The sequence below is a fragment of the Camelus ferus genome, chromosome 3, assembly GCF_009834535.1.
Source record: "Camelus ferus isolate YT-003-E chromosome 3, BCGSAC_Cfer_1.0, whole genome shotgun sequence".
Lineage (NCBI taxonomy): Eukaryota > Metazoa > Chordata > Mammalia > Artiodactyla > Camelidae > Camelus > Camelus ferus.
The window spans coordinates 35,383,039-35,408,637 of record NC_045698.1 but is presented as its reverse complement, the minus strand read 5'-3'; the positions used below and the strand labels follow the sequence as shown (position 1 = coordinate 35,408,637).

General features: G+C 39.8%; 2 protein-coding genes across 8 annotated transcripts in view; one reads left to right on the top strand and one right to left on the bottom strand.

Annotated features, from left to right (window-relative positions):
- The window catches only part of LOC102507081 (chondroitin sulfate proteoglycan 4), a 64,183-nt gene extending 48,851 nt beyond the window's left edge, over positions 1-15,332 (top strand). For 2 of the 7 annotated variants that reach the window (XR_004316761.1, XR_004316752.1), the window contains exons 9-11: positions 8,827-9,010; positions 9,890-14,297; positions 14,399-15,332. Coding sequence is in view for 1 of the 7 variants with exons in the window: in XM_032472109.1 (XP_032328000.1) it covers positions 8,827-9,010; positions 9,890-11,940 (2,235 nt within the window). In the remaining 6 variants the exon portion in view is untranslated. The remainder of the gene's footprint in view (positions 1-8,826; positions 9,011-9,889; positions 14,298-14,398) is intronic. The other 5 variants (XR_004316756.1, XR_004316760.1, XR_004316755.1 and 2 more) reach the window with 5 other exon arrangements.
- The window catches only part of SNX18 (sorting nexin 18), a 233,651-nt gene that overhangs the window by 842 nt on the left and 207,210 nt on the right, over positions 1-25,599 (bottom strand). The gene's annotated exons all lie outside the window — the stretch shown is intronic.

Here is a 25,599-nt window from a genome sequence, read left to right as displayed (position 1 = left end):
TTTTTAATTAATTTGGGGAGGAGGTAATTAGGTTTATTCATTTATTTAATGGAGGTACTGGGGTTTGGACCTAGGACCTTGTGCATGCTAGGCATGGACTCTACCACTGAGCTATACCCTCCCCACCCCAGGCTCTTTCTTTGAAAAAGCAAACAGAACTAATTCCCATTTCAGTGGCTGTGGTTTATCCTTTCTCCTTGTATTAATTTTCTAAGGCTGCTGTCATAAATTATCACAAACTTGGTTGCTTAAAACAGCAGAAATGTATTATCTCATAGTTTTGGAGGCCAGAAGTTGGAACTCCATTTCACTGGGCTAAAATCCAGGTATCAGCAGGGCTGTGCTCCCTCTGGAGGCTCTAGGGGAGAACTCCTTCCTTGCCTCTTCCAAGCTTCTGGTGGCTGCCAGCATTTCCTGGCACGTGGCCGCATCACTCCAATCTCTGCCTCCATGGTCACATTGCCTTCTCCTCTTCTTTCTGTTTCATATATTCCTCTGCCTCCCTCTTGTAAGGATGTATGTGATTGCAGTTAGGGCCCACCTGGATAATCCAGGATACTCTTCTAATCTTAGGATCCTTAACTTAGTCACATCTGCAAAGTCTTTGCCATATAAGGTAACATTCACAAGTTCAAGAGATTTGGACCTGATATCTTTGGTGGGCACTTTTAGTCTACCACACTCATATAGCAAAAGCAAGATGTCCCGTACTACGTTCTGTTCTTTCATAATGAACCACCTTTTATATGATCTCATTTGGTAGTTTTATTAAAGGGCTCCATGCTTGTAATGGTATAAGGCCCGTGAGTATCTATGTCTGCTTCTATATAAATGTGGATTTAGACCTCTCTGCCAGGTAAGGCTGTAGATGGATATATTGAAAAGCTTTTTGTTCTAATATTTTTATGCAGAGACTGACCCAGTCATGGAGAGGCATGGATAATTATTTGGACCTGGTTTTCAGTTGCCCATTTCTTGCTGGAGATTTCCAGATATCAACATTTAGGAACTTAAGCTTCCTAAAATGTCTCTTCTATCCATTTCCACTGAGGAGAATCACTCCTGGGACTTACCCCAGTCTCACTTTGTTTAGTCTGAGCACTGGGCACCCTCTATGCTGTGGTACCCTGGATTTCTGACCTCTTCTGGGAACCTTGAACCCTGCAGGCCTGGCTGCTCTCTGCAAACATAGTGGTGTCCGTCCTGGTGAAAATAAGAAAGGGCACATAGAGAGGAGTCATTTCTCCAAGCTCATCCTTCAGGAGCACAGGAGCTTGTTGTCTTCCAAATCTTAGTTTTTAGGACTTTTTGGTCAACCTACATGGAACCTCAGAGACTTTACCTTTTTGAACTGTTTCGCTTTCTGCAGTCTCCTTTCCCCATGAATGTCTACCCAAGACAGAGATTTTTTTGGCCAGTTACCTTTCCTTTGCTCCTTCTGGCCAATCATTGTCCTACCCATAGACTTGGACCTTTGGCAAAGCCATCAAGTTGTGGAGAATCAAGCAAGTGGCCTACATGTCCCCCTTCTCCATCCACTTCTCTCAGCTGACCCTGAGATAATTTGGTTACTCTCTTCTCCAGTGGGAATTTCAAAGCTGTGATTGACTTTTAGGCCCCACTGTGGGAAAGCTCAGTGTAAAGGACTCATGCTCTGGTTTTCTTATGAGAATCATGAGGAGCTAGAAAGAACCTCAGACTGAAGATATAACCCAGAGCTTTCTAGCCCTGCCTTTTGGCCAAGCTTGACAGTGTTATTCTCTAACATTTAGTCCTGTCCACATGTGCTTTTGTGGATCTGTGGACTGTCCACATGATTTTAGGGAAAAAAATCATCAGATTCTATACTGTGGTTGACTCCACCAAGCATGATGTATCAGAGCTCCTGCTTCATTCTTGGGTTCATCCTAGGACACTCATAGTGACCCTGAACTCTCTGCCTGTAGGTTTAAAAAGCTTAGCCTTAAGAAAGTAGGTATCTGCTAGTCACCTAGGGGCCCAGACAGGAATTTCCCTTAGCCTGGAGCCAGGTGGAAACTCTTTTTTCCCTCCATCCTACCCTCTTTCCCTTAATGTCCTCTGAGAAAGTCTATCAGATCTATAATGGTAGTAGTATGTAACTGGGATACAACCTTCCCTTAACTTGCCATTTGTAGTAGATACAGTATGTAGAGCTATTTCTTTGAAACCTTACAAGCTCTGGGCAGTAGTGACTGTGTCTTAGACATGCCAGACCACAAAATGGTGTTTGCCTACCCCAGTACATACCTACCAACTTCGCATATTACTAGACATTTGGGGTTGGAGAGCATCTCTTGTGAATTTCTTGACTAGAGTCTTCTTGAGCTTTTCACACATAGGTACAAGTGTAATGGAAAAAGCATGAATTCTGGAGTCACATGCGACTAGATTAAAAACTAGAATCTTTCACCTGTTGGCTACAGTGAATTATTTAAATTATCTGAGCCTTGGTTTTTTTAAATCTGTAAAATGGACATAATAATTCCCTCTAAAACACAATTAAATAAAAGGAGTTACATAATGTGCTTAGCAGAGTGCCTGGCATATATTTAGGGCACAATGAAAGTTAGATACTGTCCATTTGTTTTTGTTAAATAAATGGGAAAGAAATGTCTTGGATTGCCTTATTTCTACTACTTCATGATATAAATATATGCTTTATAATTAAATTTTGTAAAGCACTTTTTAAATAGTTTATTTGTTCATTAAACAAATATTTATTGAAATGCCAAGTGTAGAATGGTGAACTAATACTTACTTATAAAGTGACTAGAAGTAAGCTTCTGAAATGTGTGCCAAGATTCCAGCCTACAAATTCCTTTGTTTTATGGGAAAATATTTATTTTATTAGGACTGTTTTAGAACATTCTGATCACTTAATATTCTCATACCATGATTCACTATAAAAAATGAGTATAGCCTTCCACCTGTAAGGAATTGCTTAGTGAGGACTTAGATCCTTTCTTGAAAGACCTAGAAATGCCCAGAGCCTGCCGTTTTGAACATTGATATGGCCATAGACCAGTGAGGTCAAATGCGAATCTACAAGTGAAACAGTATTCTATATTTTAATGCAGAAATAGAGGCTCAGAGAGATTAAAAGACTTGCATAAAAGCCACAGAACTGACAGTTGGTAGCATTTATATTTGAATTTAGTTCTGATCAATCTAAGGTTCAAATTCTACTATACTCCTCTGCTTCTATTTTTATATTAATGAATGTTCTTTTCCTTTTTAGAGGAAGAAGGGTAGTAATTCAGGCAGTTGGAGCCAAAGAGGCTCTGGTAAAGTGCTCTAGAAGAAAGAGCTCCTATCCACAAGCCTGGAGATCTAGCTTTTGGTCACAGCTCTGCTCCCAACTAGCTGTGTGACTAGGGGGAGGGAGAAGAGTTTCCTAAAATCCCAACTTCTCTGCACATCTCAGCAGCCTCTCAGTTGTAAAGTTTAACTCATCACAGAACAGTCAGTAGGGCCCCTGACCTTCTTGGAGCCCAATCTGTCTCTTTGGCCTCTGATAAATATTTTTCTTTGTGGTTTTATAGGAATCAAGGATATAAGAGCCAGAAGATTTAGATCTCAGAGATCCAAGGGATGTTATCTATTGTCCCTTCAAGTGAAAGCACTGGTCTGAGAATGTCTAGGATTTGGAACCACATAGCCACCCATTCATAGATCAGGTAGGAATACAGCCTCACTGAAGTCCTATAGAAATGAACCAAGTTGGGGGTGGAGTTGAGGGGGACTGTGTTGGGTTAGGAAATGGCCACTTCTTGATTTTAGAGTGCCCAAGGCATTTGTGGGTTCCTTCCCGCATTCTGCACATACTGAGTCATCAGAGAAAAGGGACTGTTGGTCCCTTCTTGAAGTTAATATAGTAAAATACCATGGGATATGCTTTTGGGGGGGAGTTACTTTTTAAAATTATTATTATTTTAAAACTTTTTATTTTGAAATAATTTCAGCCTCACAGAACAATTGCAAAAGAGTACAAAAAATTCTCATATTCATTCATAGTCACCAAATGTTAGCATTTAACTGCCTTTTAACTACCTTTGCTTTATCATTCTCCCTTCACAGACAGATACAGACATAGACACAGACACACACACTTTTGAAATTTTGAGAGCCATTTGCCAACATGATGCCCGTTTTCCTCTATAATTAGTAATATATTTATATTTATTTACCTCTATATTTAGTACCTCTATATTTAGCTCTGTACATTTCCTAAAAGCAAGGGCCATTCTCTTATATAGCCACAGTATAATTTTCAAAAGCATGAGATTAACATCAATACAATGCTATTATATAATCTATAGGCCTTAGTCAAATTTCATAAGTTGTTTCAATGACTGTCTTCTATAGCAAAAGAGAAGAAACCCACAGCAGAAAATACAGTGTTTCGTTGTCAGGTGCCTTTAGTCTCCTTGAATCTGGAACCACTCTGCACTCACATTTACTTTAGTGACCTTGCCATTTGTTGAAGTGAGTAGGCCAATTATTTGTAGGATGCCCTTCAGTTTGGCTTTATCTGATGTTTGCTCATGACATAGGTCGTACACTTTGGGCAGCAATGCCACAAGAGATGCTGGCTTCTTCCCAGAGCTTCATGTCAGGACGCCTGGTGCCCACTTTGCCCTATCTCTGATGATGTTTTCTCTCATCACTTGGTCAGGTGCTGCCTTTCAGGGTTCTTCACTGTGAAGGTACTATTTTCCCCACTGAAATTAATAAGTATCTGTGAGGAGATAGTTTAGAACTATTTAAATATCCCATTTCTCATCATAGTTTAGCTCACTAGTTCTAGCAGCCATCTTAGGATTCTTGTCTGAAGCATTTATTACTATGTTGGTTGCCAAATGGTGATTTTTCTGATTTTCTGTTTTCCTTCTACATTGGAATTCTACATCATTGAATTTCTAATGACATTCCTGAAAAACTACCTGCAAAAGAGAACATATCTGAGCTAATCTAAATCCATAGGAAATAAAAACACGGCCTCTCTCTTCTCCTTAATCCCAGAGCCCAGGTATTCAGCTAAATGGCTTATCTGTCTATATTTAACACAGTGGAAATATGCAGAGCTGTTGGAAGTTGTTCCTAAGCTTTCTTTCTATTTGAGGTAACAAATAATTCCTAATCTCTTCTTCTGAGAACCTTTTCTCCTCAGGTTGACCCTACACTTTTTCTCATAAAGTCTTGGTCTTATTCTCCCTTTCCTGGCCCTCTCCCAACACACACACTCACACACACACACACACACACACACACACACACCCCTTAGAATCTGACTCTTAATGCTGATGAAGCTAAAGCTGTTTTCTCAACGTTAGAGACTCTGTTCACCTCAAGCCTCTTAACCTGTTTGATAGCATGACTGGCGAGTTGACATTCCACAAGCATCCTTACTCCCTTTGACTTCTAGCTCAGCACTTTCAACTACCTGCTCTCTGGTCTTAAAGCTCGACACTCAAGATGAATCTAATTCAGTTCTCTCTCACTCTCCAGTATAAAATAAGTCAATTTGTTATTCACAATTTCTCACTCTTGAAATGCCTTTTCAAAAATGAAACCTCTAACAGACCTCTTCTCCAGTAGGCTCCTGAAATACAAAACTATGTTTAAGACTCTTTTCCAGTTACTTCCTTCAGGAGATTTCTGACCTTCATCTCAACTCTTCCCATCTATAAGAACCGTTCTTTCCCTGGGACAATCATTCTCCATGCAGTAGACACCAGAAGATCTTAGATTATTCTACTAACTTGTTATGTATTTTTCAGGGAAGCTAATTTTCACTTACACCAAAGAAGCAATGGACACAAATGACCTATATCTAAGAAAACCTTTCCTCCTGGTTAATAGACTGGTACTTGTAATATTAAGAAACTGGATTTCTTTTACCTTGTAATATTATATCTCTCAAGCAGAATGGGAACCTTTTAGGGACTGTTCTCTGGTCTAAAATCCATATCACAATCACCTGCTTCTGGGAGAAGGACTATATTTTGGCAGAGGGCTTTCTTTTTTTAAAATGGAAGTATAGTTGATTTACAACACTGTGTTAATTTCTGGTAGATAGCATAGTGACTCAGTTGTACATATACATATATTCCTTTTCATATTATTTTTCATTATAGGCTATTACCAAAAATAGTTCCTCTGTGCTAAACAATAGAACCTTGTTGTTTATCTATTTTATAAATGTTTATATATGGTAGGTAGTATCTGCAAATCCTGAACTCCCAATTTATCCCTCTTCACCCCGTTTCCCTGCTGGTAACCATTAAGTTTGCTTTCTATGTCTATGAGTCTGCTTCTATTTTGTAAATAAGTTCACTTGTGTCAGAGGAGGAATATATTTATGACTAGTCTTTTGTCATAAATCTTAAGCTAGGAATAGAAATCGTAGATCTACTAAATAAAACTGACTTTATTCCCCAGGAACTTCTGAGGAATTAAGTCACTAGTTAGTACCAAATATTACTATCTTTGGAGAAATTCCAGCTTCTCAGGCATAACCTTGCTTCTTTCGTGAGGAAATATTGAGAGATGATATTTTCTTCTCCCGACTTAAAATCCCCAAGTGACAGCACTTCCTTGCTTTATCATTGAATAGGATGAGAAACAAAAAACTCCTCATCAACAGTTTTGGTCACTCTGGAAACAGAGATCTTTCATTCCATGAAAACTCACTAGCCAAAAGCCTTTGTGGTTCTAGATATGTCCACTGTAATGGGCAGAGAATTGAAGCAACTCATCACAAACTAATCACTCTGTTAATTAATACAGTACAGTCATCCCTACGTATCTGTTGGGGATCGGTTCCAGGATACTGTGGATACTAAAATCCTAGGATGCTTTATATAAAATGCAGTAGTATTTGCATATAACCTATGTACATCCTCCTACATACTTCAAATCATTTCTAGATTACTTGCAATACCTAATACAATATAAATGCTATACAAATAGTTGTAAATACAATGTAAATGCTATGTAAATAGTTGTCAGTATGCAGCAAATTCCAGTTTTGCTTTTTGGAATTTCTGGAATTTTTTTCCCAAATATTTTTGATCCATGGTTGGTTGAATCTGTGGATGTGGAACCTGCAGATATGAAGGACTATATTTCCAAATACTGACTGATGAAATAGACTCAACTGCTCTGTAAATTATATGATAATTTATCCTAAGCCCTTTTGACATGGACACTCAAGTACTTTGGCAGAACCTACCTCTAAGATCAGATACTATGATAGATAGCAGTTCAGAAAAGATGTAACTTAAAAGAATTAAGGGTTGAATATTTTATTTCTAGACTTCCCTTCTATGGTTACAGTTTTTGAATGTTCAATCACTGTTTTTGGAGGAAGGACTGTCCACATGGTATCTGGACAAAACACCGAGTGGAACCCATCTCCATCAGTTGAGTTAGGAAGGATGTTGATAGATAGGTCACAAACATTAGGGGCTTAGATTAAATCTTGAAAAATATATTAATCAAGCTGGGAAAATTTGAACATCAATGAGAACAATACTTGCAGGGGAATGAAATACATCATATATTAAAATTCATGAGATAGAATAATGATTCTTAAACAAACAAAACAAAACCAATGCCAATGTTTGGAGATTGGAGCTAGGAGACTCACTCTTCTGAAAAATGATATACAAAGGGAAAGAATCAAACATTTATCCTGTCTTCCCTGCATGTACTGTGTATCAGTGTAACCAAATATCTGGTAAGAGAAAGTTCTTTATAGAAGAATTCCAGATATGAATGAAGGAATGATAAAGTGAATAATATCAAAGTTTTGCCATTGCAAAAGTAATGGGTTTAGGCAATTGTATCAATGAGTCTGTAAAACAATTGATTGATAGTTCAAGATAGATGGAGCAATCTGGCAACACTTAGAGCCACCTATCAATCTTAACATACCCCAAAGAGAAGCAACCCAGCATTATGTGCCTGTGATGTGACACAAGAGGAAATATACAGTATGTAAAACATTCTTACCAAAAAATTGAACCTGATTCTTATTAAGCCTCTAGATTTACCTACTAGTATACAGGAAAATAGGGGCCAAAGGAACATATTAAACAACACCTTGTTGATACAATCAGCAAAATCCTGAATGTAGGAAACTCTAAAAGACAACCCAATTTCTTCAACAAATAAACAAATAAATTACAAGAAAAAAATTAGAGAAGGGGAACCTATAGATTAAGAGAAACTTGTGAGAAGGACCAAACAAATGTGAGGTGTAGATTTAGATCCTGACTTAAACAAAGCAACTATATATATATAGACATGTACTAGACTACCAGGGATAGTTGAACACTAAGTGGATATTTGAAAAGAGTCATCTTTTGCCAATACTTACTAGAGCATTTACAGATGATACGATGTCAGTGATTTGCTTCAAAATAGCCTATTGGGCAGAAAAGTGGGTAGGAGTATATTTGGAACAAGATTGGTTTAGAGTTGGTAATTACTAATGTCTGACATGGAAGTGAAGTTTCATTATAAACTTTTTATAATATAAATACCTTAGGCATTAATCATCCCCAAAATCAGCGTGCTTTTCTTTCTCTGATAAGTAGATCATTTTGGTAATGGAATCATCTAGGTTTGAAAAATAAATTACCACACTTGTAGTGTTCCTGCATTTGCATGGAAATGTGCAATACTTTGAGTATAAGTACAATAACCCTGAAAAGACATGTATCTCTTCCAATTAGGATGTATGTTAATCCTTATGTTATCCCTGAAGCCAGAGGCTGATTCTTCTTACTGTCTGGCCAGGTCAGTGAACAGCTGATATTTTACCAGCATGTGGACTGGGAAAACACAGGCTGGACTGCGGAAGACTCTTTCATGTTCACGGCATCCTCTCCCCCAGCAGTTCTAGGCCCTGAAGATTTCCATATAACTATTTCATATGAAATTAATGAACCTGGTCGGCAGAGTCGTCTGCTTGCAAATACAGGTAATTCTACCAAGATATGGTCAGTACCTTATCTCTAATTATTAAAGTAGGGACAATTTAGAAATAAATCTTTCCCTTTTTAATTGTCAGTGCTATGGTATCAACCTTTGAAATGAAACTTAAATGGCTATAAAAATTTGTTATTTCTTTATGTGTGCTCTTTCTTTGGGCCTCTGCCCTTTCCTCTCATAAGCCTTAATAGTTATAGTGGGAGAAGGATGGCACATTAGCTTTAGAGAATTCTTATTTGTACTTCCAAATGGGGACTTCACTATGCCCATGACTGAAAACTGTTGACAGAAAATGAAAATGACAAATTGGGTAAATTCTTGAAAGAAAAAAGGGTATTGAAAGCTGCACCTGCTTCCATGGCAAGAGAAAGTCCAGTAGTAGGTAAGTTAGGAGATTAACATTTTATAAGTGAATCTCAAGGTTTTAAAAGTCCCTTGCCTAAAATGTTGACTTAACAGTGTGGGTGTGTGTAGGGGGAGGCTATAGCTTTATGGTAGAGTGCATACTTAGCATACACAAGGTCTTGGGTTCAATCCATGGTAACTCCACCAAAAATAATAAATAAATAAATAAATAAATAAATAAATAAATAAATAAATAAATAAATAAACAAACAAACAAACCTAATTACACCACCCAAAGTAAAAATAAATAAAATAAAAATTAAAAAAGATAGCATGGATGTATGTATTTAAAATTTATTTTTTTATATGCCTTGGATGGCAATGATAATTCAGGTACTTAAGCAACCAAAGTGTTTTGAATAATCCACTAGGACAGGCGAATTTGAAGGAGAAAAAAGTCGTACAGTTGTCATTTGAAAGTTCTAATGAAATGCCACTTTGTTCTTTATATTTGTTTTAACAGGAGCAGTTGTCAAGGAGGGAAACAAAGTTCTCATTGACCGATCTAAGTTAGATGCTTCCAACCTCTTATTTAAATTGCCCAAATCTCAGCGCTTTTCATATGAAATTTTGTTCCAAGTTACATCTCTTCCTCACCATGGAACTATTATGGTTGGAGAGAGAAATATTACCAAAAGAAAACCCAATTTCTCCCAGTATATAATTAATAAATTTGGACTCACATACCTTCATGATGACTCTGAATCACTGGCTGATAATTTTACCTTTGCTGTTTGGCCCAACCCAAAGAGCAAGTCCTCCACTAAGCCAGAGGCTGACTTTCTTGAAGAAATGTTTAACATCACCGTCACTCCTGTAAATGACCAGGCCCCAGAATTAAAGACAAAAGGGCTTCGGTTGAAAGTTCTGCAGGGCGATAGGTTGGTTTTAGGACCCAAAAACCTTAAAGTGGAAGATCTAGACAGTCCTCCAGAGGAGATCAGGTATATGATCATCCGTAATCCTAATAATGGCTTTTTGGCAATGGCTCACCATCTAGACACAACTGTTCACCATTTCACACAAGCTGACATTGATAACTCTCAGGTGTGGTTCATACAAGATGGAAGCCCATCCTCGGGAGTGTTTTACTTTAGTGTGAGTGATGGCCAACACCGCCCACTCTACAAGCTCTTCCACCTGGAGGTCATCCCCGTCTCCATCACCCTTGTGAACCTCACTGACCTACTTCTCCCACAAGGCCAGACAACCATCCCCATCACCAGTGCTCACCTATCAGCAATGACCAATGGGAGAAGCCCCCAAATCACCTACAAGATAACACGGCCCCTCCAACATGGGCATCTGCTCATTGAAAACCAGGCAGTTATCAGCTTTGGACAGGAGGATCTGGATTCAGGAAGGCTCTCTTACCACATGACAAACCTCACCGCCTCAGAGGACCAGCTACAGTTCTCACTGTTTACATCAGAAGGCAACCTGACAGGACAAACACTGAGCATCAGAGTGCAGCCTTTACTGCGGGTTATGTCAAACCTGACAATTGCCAACCACGTGGCTCATCAGCTGAAAAGAAAAGACCTTGATGCTACTGAGCTTGCGAACAGAACTAACAGTGATCCTAAATTTGAAGTGACAGAACCTCCAGTCCATGGAAGACTTGTACGAAGAGTGGGCCAAGGCACTGTGATGGAAGACGCTATTCTGTTCACCCAGAGGGACATTGACCAAGGGCTGCTGATGCTCAAGTCACACGCCAACCTAACGGGCATCAGTGCACTGAATGACTCCTTCACTTTCTTGCTCAGTGCAGACCATGTACAGCCAGCGAAAGGTTATCTCCCCTTCACCATAGTGCCACTTGACCCCTTTATTTTGCAAACTTTTACCCCTGATGTTTCTTTATTGGTCACCGCAGATAACCTTATGACTTCAGATCTCTCTCAGGAAAAGCTTGTGGCTTCCTCAGGACCCACCACACAGACAGGAACTCTGGGGAAGCTGACCCAGACCAGATGGCAGGAAGCAGATCCCTGGGAACGACTCAGTGGTGAAGAGCCCACTCTGGATGGCAAGGCCTCTCCCACCAGAGTCATTTGGCCACCAGATGCCCCCAAAGCCAGTCCTGGGGCACCCACCCAGCCCAGGGAGAGCAGTCACCCTCTGATGGTCATCGTACCTTTGGCTGTGGTGTTCTTCCTGCTGATAGTAACTGCAGTGGCCTTGTGTGTCTGGCTACTAGGCTGGAAGGTGGAAAAGGCAAAACCTCTTATCAAGCCCCAGACCAACGTAGAACCCACAACCCCAGGTCCTAGGAGAGAAAAGAGCATAACTGTTCCTACTGTCACAGTGACACCCCTTCTACAAAGCTCCAGTCGTCCTCCAGGAAGTCTTTTCAGAGCCCTACAATGTGAGCACATGGAAAAATCTCCAGTCACTGAGCCCATGGAAAAATGTGCTCCTGGGGAGACATGGGTGAATCTGGATCCCAACATGGTCAAGCTTTGCCGACAAACCAATCCAGCACTGAAGCACAACCAGTACTGGGTGTAGACTGAGGGTGCTTGTTCCTTACTGACCAACTACTATGTGCCAGGTATTGGGATAGGCACTGGGATACAAAGGCAAAGAAATGCTACTTAGGTCAATTGAGAAAAGCCCAGCCCTTCTAGTCCCTTGGTGCTCAATTGTAGCCCCGTGGTTAGATGTTAGCAGGTGTTTATTGTAACTTTTATACAACACTCATCTTATGGGCTTTCCACAATGAGCTTTGTGTGCCCTCTTCTGGACCTGCTGCTCTGACCATACATGAGATTTTTGTCAATATTTAACCCCTTTACCAAGGTGCGACAGAGCATGCTGGCCTGACTGGGGATTAACATGGGAGCTGAGTTAATGGAGGAAAGCTCTGCACATTTTTCACTGATGATTCATTCTCTCTGAGTGAGTCAGTAAGGAAGTGAAGGAACTGTTTCAGCAAGTAGAAGAGGTAATTTATCAAATCAGTGAGTTTGTTTCTAGTCTTTTCCTCCTTGGAGTCTCTGGGTTTGACTTCCTAAAGGAGGAAATGCGTTGGTACCCCAGATAGTGAGACAGTCTGGCCCCCTTTGAAGGTATTCACTGAACACATTGCATTTCATCAAGAGGCTTTGTCTATTCTGATTTGTAATATCAAGCCTATAGTATAGTACAAGCCTATAGTATTATTTGAAGCCCTAAGGAATAGGAAAGTTTGTTAAATGCTTTTGTGATGCCTCAATTTGGCTTAACTTTACAACGAAGTGAAATAATGACAAATTTGTATTTGACTTGCCTAGTAGAGCCTACCATAGGCCAACTCAGCTTCAGTTTCCATAACTGTAAAGTGGAGATATCAGTACTTGTATTAGTTAGGAATGCTTTGGGTAGCAAATCACAAGACATCTGTGACAAGTGGGGCTAAGGTTGGGGATTGGCAGACCTTTTCTGTGCAGAGACATATAGTAAATGTTTTAGGCTTTGTGGGCCATGTATGGTTGTTTTATTTTTTTTAACAACCTTTTAAAAATGTAAAAACAATTCTTAGTTCCTAGTTTTGACCCACAGACCATAGTCTGCCAACCATTGGTTTAGCTAAGCAATAAAAGTGTTGAATTGTTTCAACTAACAAGCAGCCTGAGGTGGACATTCCAAGGCTGGTTCAGGAGTTCAAAGACATCATGAGCACTGATGCTTTTTTGTTCTTTCTGCTCTACCTTCCCCAGGCTACTGGCATTTCATCCCTTTTGTCCCTTGTGATGGTGAGATGGCTGCTGAAGCTCCAAGCAGTATTGTCACATTCAAAGGCAAAAATCCTAGTGGGGAGAAAAGGAGAGGCGGCAAAAAGACTTTTTCTTAGAGAGGACCTTATTTATTATTATTAATATTTTTAAAAAATCTTAAAGCTTTCCCATTTTTCCCCTTTTAATGTCTCATTTGTCTAGAACTGAGCAACATGATTCCCACCCCTTGACCAGAAATCGGCAAAGGGAAATGGAATTCTCATGACTGACCTCTCTTCTGGGGCTGGGAGAGGATTCTGCCAGGTCAGAGATCAATGAATCAGCCCACCATGTAATTAGGGAAGGCCGGGAAATGGCAATTAGACAATGAGTAGAATCTACTAAGGTAGTGGGGAGAGTATAGCTCAGTGGTAGAGTGCATGATGCTTAGCAAGCATGAGGTCCTGGGTCCAATCCCCAGTGCTTCCATTAAAAAAAAAAAAAAAAAAGAAAGAAAAGGGAAAAAATATACATTAAAAAATCAACTAAAATACTCTAAGTATTGAAATACTTGGGAAACAAAGCTTTTGATCTTTCAAATTGGTGTCTCCTATAATATCTCCTTTTCATATTTTAATGATTTTCTTGAAGCCAGCGACCAGTGTTTCTAAGGTGGGGAGAGGAATTTCCCCCTAGGGGGCATTTGACAATGTAAGGAGACAATGTAAGGAGACTCACTAGATGGCATCTAGTGAGTACAGACCAAGGACCCTGCTAAATATCCAACAATGCACACACAGGACAGCTCCCACAACAAAGAATTATCTGGCCCAAAATGTCAATAATGCCAAGGTTGAGAAACCCTGGTTAAAGTCATAGTTAAGTTTCCCTTCATACCCATTGAAGGATTAATAAGCCCATTACCAAGTCTAGGCAAAAACTGTTATCCTAAAAATAGAATGGAAGGGTGAAAATTCCAAAGTCTGTTTGAAACTGTGATTAGCTAATGGTAAACATGAACATTTTTTAAAGAGATTGTATTAAAAACCAAACAAAACTTGAGCAGACTCATTTCTCTATATTCCGTGTCTAAGGAAAAAATTTTGCCTTGTGTTAACAGGTGGAACACATCAGGAAAAAAAGAAAATATGGGGTAGGATATTTACAAAGGTAAAGATGAGGTCAAAGTGTCCCCAAAAATCTGATGCCTCTGATGTGTTCCATATGGAGAAGGCTTTTTTTCTCACCCTCTCCCTTTTCTGCTCTTCTAGGTTGCTTTTCTCTCCCAACCAAAATTTAACTGCTCTTTATGGAAACAGATTTCACAGTCTACAGAATAAATGGAAGCACAGCATATGTGGGCCTAGAGACAACTACCCTTGTCTTAGATCCCTGGCTCCAATGCTACAGACAACTTGCCACCATCCCTGGCCATGGACAACTGTTGCCAATGAAGACATCTCTACTCTTCTTCTGAAAGCAATTCTCTCCTGCATTTCTGGATTCTGAATTTTACATAGTCCCTCTCAACTGTTTTTTGTATTTGATCCCCTTAGAAAGGAGGAGGAATGAGAGTCTTAACCCAAGGTTGGCTTGATCACTGTACAACTCAGAAGTGTTCTTGGGCCTGTTCTAAGCAGCTGGGCACTCAGAAGAAGCAGAATAAGCTGTGTGAGCTCATGCACAGAAAGAGAAGGCTGAGGAGCATCTCTGCATGCAGCAAGTGGGTTTTGCTCTCCCTCAGCTAGGAAAGGAGAATGCCTGTTCTTTGTGGAAGAGCCAGACATACTTGGCTCTGTGATCATGTTGGCCTCTTCCTTACTTCAGCCATAAAATCTCTGGAGCTAGGATTACCAGCCTAGCCAAACAGAAAAAAAGTCTGCTTTCACTCCTCTTTTTCCTGTTAACTCTGCTACTCTAGACAAAAAAAAATTTGGTGTTCATATTGGAATGAGACACATACCAATACTTTAAAATGATAATTCATGTTGTTTGTGAGTGTGCCTGCTAGAGCAAGAATGTCAGTGTGAGATCCAGATGTCAAGACTCGGTCATTAATCAAGTAATTCATATAGAGCTTGGAAAGGTTTCTTCCAGAGGATCTGGAATAGTCTACCAACTTACAGATGGGTTCAATTAGAAGGAAACAATGCCTACCATTTGGTGCTGGCTCAAATGAAACATGAAATAAAACATTTTGGCAAAGCCTTGTTTAGTGCTGAAAATCGAAGTTTTGGAAACTGAAAATCAGTCTGAAATGGTTTTTTCCATATGCAGAGCTATAACTGCATAGTCTCAACTCTGTCATAATGAATTCACTGCCTCTTAACAAATGACTGGTGATTTAATAAGTGGATATTAAGGGTTAATATCAGAGGAGTGGCTAATTTTGCTTAAGAGAAGGTATACTTTGGGGTGAGCTGGGAGTGGAGAGTCCAATTTCTTTCCGTATCTGGAGGCTGTGGCCGATTCTAACCTTTCAGAGATTCTGCTCAAACATTTGGTTGTACTTCCTTAGAGTTGTGCATTTAATTAGGTAAAGTGGAGTGACACAGAATCTATTCTTCAGATTTCTGAGGCTGAAGTAGGCACATTTGGAGAGTGAACAGTAGGTAATGGGAGGTGGCACATATCAGATGACATTCCCTGAATTAGGGGATGGGGCTATACTACACACCTCTTGGCTCTTTCAGCGGCATTGTAATTGATGATGAGGTTCAGTTTGGCCCTGTGTAGGGAGAGATGTGGGAATAAATGTGAGCGCGGAGCCCACTGTGTGGCATACTGAATGATGGAGACTTGGCCAGGCTGCTCAAGAACGCCACTGGCTATTTCATGGGGACCTGAAAGGGGCTGCCTTTTCATAGTGACCTGCAAATAGTTTTTAGGCACCTACTGCATGTGAGACACTAGATACCAGATACTGCTTCTAGATATTGAAGATGCATGACTTTGTCCTGAAAGGAAATTTTTGGTCTGTTTCCTCTATTGGCTCTTCCAGAATCATTCAAGGAATGCCAGGAGAAAGGAGGGTACAGAAAAAGAAGGACAAAGGGAAACAGAGGTTAGAAAATGGCTTCGTGTTTTCACTCAAAGTGCTCTTATGTAAGTGCTGCCCACCCAGTTGTGCAGCCAGAATTAGGGAGCTCACAGTCCACCAACCTCCACATGTCTCAGCCTGCCCCTGGGTCATTGCCCCTCAGTGTGCCCCACTCATATTCTCACCAGGCCTGGTGGCATGGCAGAGGGGTTGAACAACAGACTGGGTCTGTTTTGGATCCTGGCTCTCCACTTCCAAGCAGTGTGACTTTGAGTAACTTATTCAGTCTCTCTGAACTTTAGCTTCCTTAGCCAAACGGGGATAATATTAGCACCTATCTCTTTGGGTTTTATTAGGGTTTAGTGATATAATCACCTGACTTTAATATCATAATCATATTTGTACAATATTTTTAATGCATCAGGCACTGTACTAACTGCTACAGAGGAATTTTCTTACCTAGGGTTTTAATGCCTTTTAAAAGGATTAACACATTGAGTCACTTGAGTAAACCAGAGGCTCATATTCTACCCAAAGCAGTGCATTACTGGCAGTAGAATTTCAGGAAGTGATTTAGGGTTGAATGAGGTGTTTTTAAGGAGAGGAGCTTCCCAAATGCAGACAGGGCTTTCCTCTTCCTCCTTAGGCAGAGCCTGGCAAGAAAGTGGATGAAGGAAGAAGGATGAAGGATGAAGGAGAGAGTACACCAGGAACACTCACAAGGGGCAGCTCAAGCTTGGAGTATTGATGGTTCTCTATCTTGTAGGCAGTGCTGATAAAACACCCTGCACTGTTTCCTTCCTATCCAAGCTGAATCAAATCCCTACATCAACCAGCCTCTTGACTTTGAACACTTACCTCCTCTTCTTCCTGCCAACCCAGTATTCTCAGGCATTCATGAGCTAGTAATCTTCTTACTTAAGTCCAGGATTGGCAAAGGACTGACACTTTAAAAAAAATTAATATCCTTTAGCAAAATAAAAAGTGCTGCTTACCATTGCCGTAATTTCATTTTTTAAGTCAGAAAAGAATCTTATAATAAAGAATTTTATGGAAAAAAAGTAAGCAGCTTTATGAAAAATTTTCTCCTTTGCCCAGACTTGACCTTGGCCTGGGAAAAGCTTATCACAAGCCAACAAGGTCATGAACCCCCATGTGAAGGCCATGCTTATGGGTGTATGGTCAGAGCTGAGGGAAAGGCAGGGAAGAGGGAACTCAGCTCCTCAATGTCAGTGTTTCTTGTGGAGATGTGGTCAGGAGTACCTGGGGGTGGGGGGTGTTTGTGTGTGAGGAGAGGAATACGGGTGAGGGGCAATTTGCTACTTAAGAGTCTAGACAAGGCCAGGTCATGTGCAACCAGTGCAGTCACACAGTGTCCACTTTCAGAAGGACCTTGAGCTTAATGCCCTGCTGTCACCATCTGGAAATTCTAATAATTTTTGAACAAGGACCCCACATTTGCATGTTTCACTAGACCCTAAAAATTCAGTAGTTGATTCTGAGACCTCACAGAACTTACCTGTTGGTTGCATCAGACAGCTCTTAAGCATTGTTTCAAATTCTCTTAACTGGGCTTCCTCCTCTCACCACAGCTGTGGCTACCGGCCCCAGATGTGTTTACAGCTATAAAATGAGTGTGTGGTATGCTTTGTGCGTTCTACCTTGGGTCGCTCTGTCTCCACAGTATGCCCGTGGGAACTTGTGTTTGCACAACCCATAAGTAGGGAGAGTTTACTCCCCACAGAACAGCCCTTAGCCAGTGGTGAAGTGGAGCTGATAGATACTTCCTCCTTTCATCCCATGGGTGACTGTTCTGAAATGCATTCTGCGAATCTTCTCAGAATGTCCTGAAGATTGAGCACAAGTATATTGGTGTGTGGACACTTCCGGTCCTGTTTATTATTCCTGTCTCTCTCATAGAGGAGCCTGAGCTTTGGAGGAAACCCAGGCCAAGACAATAGTTCGCATTCTTCTCATATTATGTGCCCTAGGACTGTGGACTATGGACCCTGGGGCTCTTGACTCTTGCACGACCCTGAGGCACACAGTTATGCCTTGGGTTACTTGCCTCCAGGGTCTGCACCCTGCAGGACCCTTTATCTGCAGCGGCCCAGGTCTGCTGAGACATGGCTGGCTGTCTACAGATGGGATCCAGGAGGCCTTGTGCTGATGGGCTCCATTTTGGCATTATGCTAAGAAGTTAGGCTTTTCCCAAATTGCCTTCTAGCTGAAAATCTCCTCACTCTTAATTACAGTTTCTCTGCTGGTTGTGTTGAGTCCTAGGAACAATAACTCATTTACCACAACTGTTAGCAAGACCGAGATTTACTGCATTTTGTAATATTTTTAAAAGTCTCTTCTCATTTCGTTTCAGCACTGCTCACCAAAGCCTGCATCAGCACTTTTTTTTAAAAAAGTACAGCTTTATTGAGATATTATTTACATACTACACAATTCCCTCCAAGTATACAATTCAATAGTTCTTAGTATATTCACAGAGCTGTGCAGCCATCACTATAATCAATATTAGAATATTTTCATCACTGCAAAAAGAATCCCTGTACCCATTAGCAGTCACTCTCCATTTACCCCCAAATCTCCCAGTCCTAAGCAACTACTAATTTACTTTCTGTCTTTGTGAATTTGCCTATTCTGGACATTTCATATAGACAGAATCATACAATAATATTTGGTCCTTTGAGACTGGCTTCTTTCACTTAGCATAGTGTTTTCAAGGTTCATCATGTTGTAGCATGTATCAGTTCCTTCTCATGGCTGTATAGTGTTTCATTGTATGGATATATCACATTTAATTTATCAATGCATCAGTTAATGGACATCTGGGTTGTTTTCACTTTTTGTTGACTATTGTGAAAAAAGCTTGTATGAATATTCATAAACCTGCTTTTACGTAGATACGTTTTCATTTCTCTTAGATATATACCTAGAAGTGGAATTGCTGGGTAATATGGTAATTTTATGTTTAACCTTCTGAGAAACTGCCAGACTGTTTTCCAAAGTGGCTGCCACATTTTACATTCCCACTAGCAGTGTATGAGAGTTCCAATTTTTCTACATTCTCACCAATACTTATTATATGTCTTTTTGATTTTAGCCATCCTAGTGGTGTGCAGTGGTATCATACTGTGGTTTTGATTTGCATCTCCCTGATTACTAATAATGTTGAACATCTTTTCATTTACTCACTAGCCATTTGTATATCTTCTTTAGAGAAATGTTTATTCGGATCCTTTGTTAATTGGGTTGTCTTTTTTTTTTCCAGTTTTATTATGTAGAATTATTACAGTCTTTTTATTCTTGAGTTATAAGAGATATTTATATGTTATGGATAGTAATTCTTATCAGATATGTGATGTACAAAAGTTTTCTCCCATTTTGTAGATTGTTTTTTCACTTTCTTGATGTTATCCTATGAAACACAAAAGGCTTTAATTTTTATGATGTCTAATTTATCTACTTTTTATTTTGTTGCTTGTACTTTTGGTGCAGTATCTGAGAAAAATTTCCTAATTCAGTCATGAAGATTTATGCCTGTGCTTCCTTATGAATTTTATAGTTTTAGGCCTTTGACAAAATTATATCTTTGACTTATTTTGAGTTCATTTTTATATATGGTATGTATGGTATGAAGTAGAGGTCCAACTTCATTCTACTGCACGTGGATGTATACTTGTCCTAGCACTATTCATTGAAAAGACTACCATCTCCCCATTTAATTGTCTTTACTCTCCTGTCAAAATTGAGCTGACCATAAAGTGATTATTTCTGTACTCTCAATTCTACTCTATTGATCTTTGTATCTGTCCAGTTCCACTCTTTCTTGATTACTATAGCTTTATAGTAAGTTTTGAAATTGGGAAGTGAGTTCTTCAATGTCATTTTTCTTTTTCAAGATTGTTTTGCCTAATTTAGGCTCCTTTAATTTCCATATGAACTTTAAAATCAGCTTGTCAATTTCTGCAAAGAAAGTGGCAAAGATAGAGATTTCATTGAATTTATCTGTAGATAAATTTGGGGACTATTACAACTTAATAATATTAAGTCTTCTGATCCATGAACATAAGATGTCTTTCCATTTATTTAGGTTTTCTTTAATTTTTCCCAGCAATGTTTTGTTGTTTTCAGTGTACAAATCTTGTACTTCCTTGGTTAAATTTGTTCCTGAGTATTTTATTCTTTTTGAAGCTATTTAAATGAAATCGTTTTCTTAACTTTAATTTTTGTTTATTGCTAGTGTACAGAAATACTACTGATTTTTGTATATTGATTTTGAAACCTGCAACTTTGTTGAAATCTTTTCATTTTAAATGTTTCTTAATGATTCCTTGGGATTTTCTACATACAAGATTATTTCACTTGCAAATGCAGATTGTTTTGCCTTTCCAATCTAGGTTCCTTTAATTGTATTTTCTTGCCTAATTACCCTACTAGAACTTCCAGTATAGTGCTGAGTAGGAGTGGTGAGAGTGTACCGCCTTGTCTTGTTCTTGATCTTATGGAGAAAGTTCACTCTCTTGCCATTAAGTATATTGCTAGCTATCGGTTTTTTGTAGATGCCCTTTATCAGGCTGATGAAGTCCCTTTCTGTTCCTAGTATGCTGAATGCTTTTATCATGAAGGGATGTTGAGTTTTGTCAGATATTTTTCTTGTATTTACTGAGATGATCATGTGGTTTTTGTTTTTTATTCTACTGATATCGTGTATTACACTAATTAATTTTTAGATATTTAACCAACCAATCCCACTTGGTCATGGTGTATAATCCATTATATACCTTGCTGGATTTGTTTTGTGAGTATTTTTGAGGGTTTTTGCATTCTTCTTGCACTCTTGCTATAAGTCTCTCATTTCATGGGCATGCACTCAAACAGAAGAATATATATTGAGTGGACATCAAACAGTTTTTACCTAGGAAGGTTTGTTTTATTGTGGAATAAAAATAGAATGTACTTGGGCATTTTAAATGTTTGAGTCTGTGAGGAAGAAGCTGAAATATTTTGTTTTGGTTTAGTGTGCAGATCATATTTGGAAAGATAACTGATATTTGAGTAAACTTCTGGGACAGGAGTATACACCAGAACTATACTGGAGAAGTTGATCTTAAATTGTTCTACACTAGGTGGCTGTGTCTGTTTCTGCCCCTTCCCTAGCTCACCCCAGATGATTGTTAAAGGTGAGGTTGTTCTAGCAAGCTAGAAGAGCCAGGAGGCATAATGCAAACTTTGTTTGCTTTGAGGATGGATATCCAAGATCATAGAATGTTACAATGGAACATTCAGTTAAAACACCAAGACAACAGATATCACAGTTTAAAGTAAAGGGCTTCACCATGATAAAAATCTTTTTCTAAAGAAGTGATAGAAAACAGGCTAGATGACTCTTAAACTCCTTCTTGACATTTTGAGTGGAAAACAGTCAGGAATTAGAAATGAGTGAAGAAAAATTTGAAAGAAAGCTGTTCTTTTGCCATGAGTCCTACCCCACCTCTACCCTCAAGAGAAGGTCTAGGAGGGTCTGAACTTTTAACTTAAGCTTAGGGAAAGGAGATTCAAGGGGTCTACACAGAGAGCTTAAGATATGTCTTCTGTATCTGAGGTAAAAAATGAGAGAGAGACCTACTAGTTGCTTTGATTGTGGTTCACTGGAGTGGTGGCCATGATAGGAGGTTATCTTTCCAGAACTGTGAGGCCATTGGGTAATACAGAAATTCCCTGACTTATGATAGTTTAACTTACGATTTTTAGACTTTATAGTGGTGCAAAAGCAATATTCATTCAGTAGAAACCATACTTCTAATTTTGAATTTTGATGTTTTCCCAAGTCAGCAATAATACAGCAGATACTCTCTCCAGATGCTGGGTAGTGGCAGCGAGTGCAGCTCCTAGTCAGTCATGCAATCATCAGGGTAAACAACCAATACACATATGACCATCCTGCACCCATACAACCATTCTATTTTTCACTTTAAATACAGTATTCAATAAATTACATGAAATATTTAACACTTTATTATAAAATAGGCTTTGTGTTCGATGATTTTGTCCAACTGCAGGCTAATGTTAGTGTTCTGATCATGGTAAAGTAGGCTATGCTAAGCTATGATGTTTTGTAGGTTAGGTGTATTAAAGCATTTTTGACATACAATATTTTCAACTTATTATGGGTTTATCAGGATGTAACCCCATGGTAAGTAAAGGAAGATTGGCACATGATTGTTTCTTGTGGACCAGATGTGGATCCAGACAGCAACCTGGTATGGGGTCATCTTGTTCGAGTCTGTGGGCTAGAGAGGCATAGAGACCTAAGACCTGAGTGGAGAGAAACTGGATTTCTAGGGGGTGAGGTAAAAAGGAAGTGACCATTCAGAAAAGAGTTACATTTGCTCTGCCAAATAATTTCAGATGAGAAATCTCCAAAATCTCGGAAGAACCATGTGAAATTGTGAGAGCTTGTGAGAAAAGTCAACATTAAACATGTAAAAAACAAAATCATAAATTCTAAACTGTATGACAGTATCAGGTAAGTAGAAACTTTTCTGCTCTCCTGACCTACTCACCCTTACTGTGCTTTAACTCTGGAGGGTTTGAAACTGTGAGTAGCCAGAGAAGGGACAGATAGGAGAGAAGAGACACTTTTCCTCCTTGACTTCAGACCCAAACCATAAGAAGGGGAGAAGATTCAACTTAAAAGCAGATTTGAAATTTTGACTATTACTTAAGGCTAGACATTTTAATGCTAATCTGAAAGTTTGATTTATGACTTGAAGTGACCCTATAACTTTGCATATTATTCAAGAGTTACCAGAAAATTCTTGAGGACTTCCCTTACCCTGACAGAAAACTCAGCAGACAAATGACACTACAGAGCTGGTTGAAAGGGACAATGGAAGACAAAAATGAAGTTGTTTTCTGCTGACACTCTATGTACTGCTTGATCGATATAACGTTTGCATAAGAATGATACATTTCCACTTCAGCTACAGGGTTGATTGCCAGATGCTGTTAAGTTTTATTCCAAATTTGATTTCACTACAATAATGCCTTATCTATATTCTACTTCCTACAAGGGGCTTTGTCTGACCACTCCAGTTAGATGATCTCAATCACCATAATGGATATATGTCCTTCTTTCTGGCCACTGAGCATTGAAACCACCTTCCTACATCTGGGAAATCTCACATTTCAAGAAGCAGAGCTCCCCTCCAGGGATAGAAGCTGAAATGTCAGGGACTCAAGTTCCAGGCTCTGTGCAGTGGATGTACAAGGATATCCAGCAATGGGAGGAAGCAGGGACTGTCTAGACTCCATTCTGGTACCAAATGGTGGTAGCAGAAGCAACACCCAGTTCCTAGAGGCAGGAATGACAGAGAAGGGGGCCTGGTGTTGTGGTGTGGGTGTGGAGCCTGCAGCGTCTGTGCCCAGTGGGCGACGTGGAGTTCTGCTGCGTGGGCTTGGCAACAGTTCCTGGCTCTGTAGCCACCACACTTGGTTCTCCGATGCTCTTGGAGATTCAATGAGCTCCTCAGTCATCTTCTTTTTTTTCTGAAGTAATTATAGATTTACAGAAAAGCTACAGGGATAGTGGAGAGAGTCCTCATATACTCTTACCCAGCTTCCCCTAATGTTAACATCTTATAGAACCATGGTACGTTTGCCAAAACCAAGAAACTACTATTGGCATGACTCTACTATCTAAATTACATACTTCACTTAGGTTTCACTGACTTTTCCATTAAGGTCACCTTTCTTTTCCAGGATCCAAATCAGGATACTACTTTTCTCTTGGTTGTCATATCTCCTGGGTCTCTTTTCATATGTGACAGTTTCCTATAGTCTTTCCTTGTTTTCTAAGAGAACTAGTCAGTTATTTTGCAGGATGTTCCTCAAGTTAGACTTTGATGTTTTCTCATGATTCAACTGAGTTATAGATTCTGGGGGAAAACACCACAGTGGTGAAGTGCCTCTTTCCTTTAAGTATTAAATATCAAGGGGTACATGGTATCCACATTACTCATCAGTGGCAATATTAACTTAGATCAGCTGGTTAAAGTGATGTCTGCCAGGTTTCTCCACTCTGAAGAGACCATTTTTCCCTTTCCACACTCTATTTGTTAGAAGGGAGTCACTTAAGTCCAGATCATACTTAGAGAAAGGGAAGTTAAGTTCCATCTGCTGGAGAGGACATATGTTCATATACCATATACTATTTGGAATTCTTCTGTAAAGGAATATTTGTCCTTTCTCCTCCATTTATGTATGTATTCATGTATCTATGTATCTATTCAGTTCTCAATCTAGCACAAGAAAAGGGCATTTGTTAGTAAAAATTCAGAGAGAAATCTTAGGGACAAGATCCCCTTCAGAATATGGTTTAAGGAAGGTAGACCAGATAAATGATTTACTTCTCTTGACCTCAGTTTTCAAGTTAAAGAACAGAACGTCACTGCTTTTATATATCATTCTCCTCTGTGAGACTATATTGAGGGGCACTGGGAGATTCAGAGTTTCTACCTCTAAAAACATCATGAAGATGAATTTGGTAATATATACTTTAGGGTCCCAGAAGGAACCCCCAAACTGGGTCACTGAGAAGTACTTAATAAGGACTCTATAGAGATGTGGGCAGGGTTCAGGAAAAATAAGTATGGCTCAGTACCCCCAGAGCTTGCAACCACAAGGAGCCATGGCTACTTCTTATGCAGAAGGGGCAAGGGAAGGAGTGGTTCCTGGAGGTGGACAGAGTGGCTGTGTGGCTATGAGAAGCAGCCAACCTTAGGGAGTGGAAGGGAGAGACCTGGGAACAAATACTCCATCCTACTCTCTCCTCTTCTTCTGATCCCCTGCCAGCAGCTGCCATCGACTAAACTTAACAGAAAGCCAAGGGCCAAGTCACTCTTGACTGAGTCTGTAGAGAGCAGCCTCCCCGGACAGACAGTAGGGTGGAGAGGGTGGCAAATGGATCTGGAGAAACACAAGGAAGGGACCAAGCACACAACAGGCAGATGGTTTGTGGCCGAGCCTGGCCTAGAACCCCACTTTTCTGACTTGTATCACCATGCTCTTTCCGCCTCATCGCCCTGCCTTCTCATCTTCTCCTGTCACTCTAGGCTGGCCGCTCCAAGTTTCTTCTCATGTTGCAGATGAAAGAGCATCTTAGCTTTGCAAACTGTGAGGGCCCCACTCTGGCCTACATTTTTCACAGTCCAGGAATGAAAGACCTGGGCCTTTGCTCCTGCTTTTCTTGGGTTTCCTCCCAGCTCTGGAGGCTAGAAGTCTATCTTATGGCCCCATCCTGACCTCTGATGGACTTGCTTCTAGATGGAGTGCTTGGCTAAGTAAGCCCCTCCTTACAAGCACAGGAAAGCCCCCAATAATTTTTTTTCAAAGGAAAAAGAAGCCTCAAATTGCTTT